Below are 4,806 nucleotides of genomic sequence, written 5' to 3'. Positions count from 1 at the left end.
GAACACAACACGGCCACAGACTAAAACAGAATTCTCGCAAATGCCAAAATGGCGACTGGCCTCAAAAAACAAGCGACAAGCGACGCCAGCGACACACCGTCCACCACGTACTTCGTAATACTGCCGCTGGCGTCGCTACCAATCACCTACTCTGACAGCAAATTGCGCGGCAAGACTTTAAAAGTTTGAATTTGGATTGTTATTGATTGCGGTAAAGTTTCGCATCGCTAAACACTCAAATTTTCAAAATTGAATCGATCATTGCCCAATTCTTGCAAAAAAGAAAGTTGAAATTCGTATTTTTATTGAAAATTGCGCAATTTTCCGGTATCAAGATACAAATTCTTGTATAATGGCTCGCAAAATTTCAACAATGACGTGTATATAAATACTGTGCCCCAAAAATATGAAAAAATGCAGAATAAATTCTACTCACCTGGTATATGGCCGCGGGTAAGCCAGGGTCGGAGGCAGGACCTTTGCTGCTGGCGGAGGCTGCTGCTGCTCCAATTTGCGGATATCCTTGCAAGCCCGCGTGACGATGCACTCGGGAAAAGTCGGCCTCGCAAACTGGGAATCAGAATCTGGCTGAGCGGGGCCCTCTGACTTGTCCCGCACGCCGTCCATGGCCGGCCACGGCCCTCCATGGCCGCCTGGTGGTCGCCGGCCACCTCGCAGGCCTCTTAATCCTCGTTCACGGCACGGCTGCAGACCGAGAAACAATTCTCAACACAGCTGCCAAAATGGCGACTTACCACAGGCCTCGCAAATCTAGCTTCATGCAACTGCCGCTGGCGCCGCTAATTTCGCTCCCGGTCGCCTGCTCTAACAGCAAATAGCGCGGCAAGATTTAAAAGTTGCATTTCGTATAATGGCGAAATTAATGAGTTGAGACGCACCAGATGCATGAATGACTGGAAATTTATCCGTATCTGCCGAGTGGAACATAATAATTCGCGCGTGTGTTATTATGACGTCACGTAGGCGGCTGCACGGCAATAAAAACGCGTGTCCCGCAGGTAATAAAAGAAACGCCGCGCACTCGTGTTAATTGAAGCGAGGCAGGGAGGAGACGCGCGCGCTAGTTTGTGCATTTTTCGTACAATGGCGAAATTAATAAGTTGAGACGCACGAATGACAGGAAAATTATCCGTTTAAGAAGAGGGATGCGCCCGAGCTTCAAATCAAATCAAAAAAACTCAATGATAAAACTATTGTTGCCCATTTCTAGCATAAAAAAATTCGTGTTTGTTGAGATTATACGCAATTTTTCCGAAATCAAGACGCAATATTATTATATCGTGGCGAGCGAGAATTTAACGAAAGCGCAAAGAAAATCTTGGCCCCCAAAATATAGAGTAATGTAGTGTACTCACCCGAAATGTGGCCATGGTCCTCGATAGTCGCCTAGTGGCCGCTTGGCCCCTCAATCACGGCTGTTGAACATCACCGCGCACGTCATCCTTCAGTCGCTGTCGCTGCCAGACTGGACGACAGGAGTCTGGGTCTGGGTCTGCCAACGCCAGCTGCCAATCACGCATGCGCACTTGTGCATACTGTGCTTGGCTCCGCCTCCTTCTTCTTCTCGGAGTGGACGTCAGCGACGCCAAAAAGGCCGACGTCGCGGCCGCAAGCGCTGAGGATGCAGATGAGGGCTCCGAGCAGTTGGCCGGCGAAGTTGAAGACACGGACGACGTCGGCGATGGTTTATTCCTCAGCGGCGGACTCAAGCTAGGCATTGTCCTCTCATAGTCCAGCACCTTAACGACAGCAATTCGGGGCGACTTGGGCAGCAGCTTGAGGTTGTGCGAGGCCTTGAGAAGCACCTCGTCCGTGCGCAACAGCTTCTTCTCCATGGAGGCCTATACGCGCAGCCGGTCGCGGTTCTTGTAGAGCGCCTCAAAGCAGCGTTCCAAGATGGATTGGCTCTTGGTAAGCTTCTGCTTGAGCTGCCAGTTCTCCTGATTGAGTCGGCTGCGCTCGTCGCCGCGGCCGGTGTCGCTCTCTATGCCCAGGTCAGGCGAGAACAGAGTGCCGGCTGGCAGAGCTCGTCGCTATCGGAGGCGCGCGTCGCTTCAAGCTGCTGCACCTGCTGCGTCCGCGCACGGCACTGCACCTCCGCTTCTTCGACCTGCTTGGCCAGCTGCTGCATGTCTTGCTTGGAGGCTTGCTCGAGGCATTGGTACTTGCTGGCGGAGTCGAGGTCGCGTCGCGAAGGTTTGCTCGACGTTCGGCCTCTCTCCGTGCTCCACCGCGCCAGCTCTTTGCTCACACTCACTGCTTCTATAAACATTTATAGCGTACCAAATTGAAATTCGACGTGCGTTTTTTTGCTAGATTACATGTTTTTTAAGATTTCTACTGCAACTAGCTGGAAATTTTTGAAATAAAAATTCAAATGGTGCCCCGTATTTCCAAAAAATTCACGAATAATCCTTTGGAGAAACAGTTAGATTAAATTCTAATCAATAATTAACGCAGTCAGATTTTTTTATCGTCCATTCCATTCAACGAATGATGTGTAACCTAGTTTCAGTTCCCGATAATCAGATTTTTGAGCGTTTCGGCATGGAATGTGGCCTCAAAAAAAAACAAGCGACAAGCAACGCAAGCGACACACCGTCCACCACGTTTTTCATAATACTGCCGCTGGCATCGCTACCAATCATCTACTCTAATAGCAAATTGCGCGGTAAGACTTAAAAGTTCGAATTCGTCTTGGAATTGTGCGGTAAAATTTCGCATCGCTAAACAGACTCAAAATTTTTCAAAATTGATTTGATCAATGGTCATTTCTTGCAAAAAATAAAGTTGGAATTCTTTTGTTTTATGAATGCAAAATTTTACGTTATCAAGATGCAAATAATTGCATAGTGGCTTGCAAAATTTTAACGATGACGTGTATAATTGTGTTGCCCCCAAAATATTAAATAATGCATTATAAATTGTACTCACCCTGTGTGTGGCCGCGAGTCAGCCGTGGTCCTCGACAGTCACCTAATGGTCGTTGGCCGGTTCCCGGGCAACTAAATTATGACCGCAGGCCAACAGAGCACACATCCTCCAGTCTCTGCCAGAGCCATGCCTGTCAACAATAACAGTGCCAGCTGCTAAGTTGCTAACTAACGACAACACGCATGCGCATTAGCGCCAGCACAATAAAAATTATTGGCCCTTGACTCCGCCTCCTTTCTAAACACAAAGCTCTGCGTTTGGCATGGCGACGTGTGTGCGCACACACGCATTCACCAGCTCCATATTTAACCACAGAATAAAAACGAGTAAAATAATACTTCAAATTAGCAAATGGAATTTTTTTACTGCTAGCGACAGCAGCAAACTCATTCAAAAACTGTTTATAAGTAAAATGTGTTGAATTTTCACTTCTTTATAAACTATAACTGTTGGTGTTTTTTTAGAATATATCAAATTATTTGCGGCCTTTTCCTGCCACGCGCGATATTACACTCCCACAGTGCGATTAATTGACACTCCCAATATTTAAAACACCGCGAAATTAGAGCAGTTTGCCGCGCATGTGCGGCGCCGAGATGATCAACAAAGTGATGTGGGAAAATTTAACAATCTATATTCCTGTTTGTGATGCAAAAATTGTTTTAAGGAAATTTTTGGCCTTACCTGCGAGTCTGACGGTGATTTGAGAAAGTGGCTGACTTGGCATTGGTCAGCTCGGAGATCTGCTTCTCGAAAGAGGACAAGGAAACGCGCTCAAGGAGCGAACGCCAACGCTGGTCTGACTATAGAGTGAGGTCGGCCAGCGCGGAGTCACCGAACGAGTTCCTCTCGGCGACCGAAGGCTTGGCCAGCTTTTTAGCTAGGCTTAGCGTCGGTTCGGGAACGGCCAACTTGCTCTCCGCGTCACCACAGTTTAGAGCCTTGTTTGCAAACTGCTTCACGCTCTTGGACAGAGACTCAATCGCGTCTGACTTTCTGTTGACATGAAAGACACAATGGCAATGAAAATAACAGAGTTGGAGCGCAGCTCCCGAGTCTTTTAAAGCGTCTGTCAACCAATAAATTAGTCGATTTCAACTGAGTGCAACACATACTGTTTAGTTCTGCGATTTTTTTGAAATAAATAAAATATTGAGAATAATACTGTATAGAACAGTGTCTCACCTGGATGGGACCCTGGTTGCGTGGCGTAACCTGGATGCTGGGCGGCTCCGTCTTCTTCACGGCGTCGGCCAGGCTGGAAACCAGCTTGACATTGACGCGTTGCGCGTGCTGCCGAAGGCTATTCAGGATGAGATCGCGCGAAGGATGCACGTTCCCGTCGTTCCCGCTGCTGAAGGGGTTGCCGTCAATCGCCCCAGCGGATGAGAATTGGACGGCAGCACTGCCAAAAAGGCCAACGTCACGGCCGCAAGCGCCAAAGATGCAGCCCAGTGTTCCGAGCAGTTGGCCGACTAAGTCGAGAGACACGGACGACGTTGGCGATAGACTATCGCGCGTATACGTAATACTCAACGTCGAACTCGAGCTAAGCAACGTCCGTCTCCTCAGCGTTCAGCACCTGAACGGAAACAATTTTAATTATTAACAGACGAAGTTGTTTGCAGCAAAAAACGAAGAAAATTAAATATTCAAAATCAAAACTGAGAAGAAAAAAGCCACATTTAAATGGGAGCATATCAATCTATTAAATAAGTCTATGCGAGGGAAATATTTGTTTAAAACGTCTAGAGTATCGTGTAAAATCAATGCAAAGAATCAGCGATGGAAATATTTCATTTGAAAAAAAAAAACAAAAATTCGCGGAGGTTTTTAACTCATAATTTAAGC

At 47.3% G+C, this 4,806-nt stretch overlaps 1 protein-coding gene across 1 annotated transcript; it reads right to left on the bottom strand.

Annotated features, from left to right (window-relative positions):
- Positions 1–452: 452 nt before the first annotated feature.
- On the bottom strand, positions 453–4,503 carry LOC135934071 (uncharacterized). The gene is made up of 5 exons (XM_065475582.1): positions 4,141–4,503; positions 3,640–3,951; positions 2,956–3,085; positions 1,377–2,283; positions 453–705 (listed from the first exon to the last, which is right to left on the bottom strand). Exon 4 carries the CDS (start codon positions 1,854–1,856, stop codon positions 1,431–1,433), a length of 426 nt encoding a protein of 141 aa, XP_065331654.1. The 5' UTR covers positions 1,857–2,283; positions 2,956–3,085; positions 3,640–3,951; positions 4,141–4,503; the 3' UTR covers positions 453–705; positions 1,377–1,430.
- Between the last annotated feature and the right edge of the window lie 303 nt (positions 4,504–4,806).

The sequence above is a fragment of the Cloeon dipterum genome, chromosome 1 (assembly GCF_949628265.1).
Source record: "Cloeon dipterum chromosome 1, ieCloDipt1.1, whole genome shotgun sequence".
Taxonomy (NCBI): Eukaryota; Metazoa; Arthropoda; class Insecta; order Ephemeroptera; family Baetidae; genus Cloeon; species Cloeon dipterum.
Note: the sequence above shows the minus strand (reverse complement) of the source record. Positions and strands in the feature narration are given on the sequence as shown.

Bases quoted from the DNA above. Each gene is read 5' to 3' on its own strand.
- LOC135934071 (XM_065475582.1), bottom strand. From the start codon at position 1,856: ATGGAGAAGAAGCTGTTGCGCACGGACGAGGTGCTTCTCAAGGCCTCG.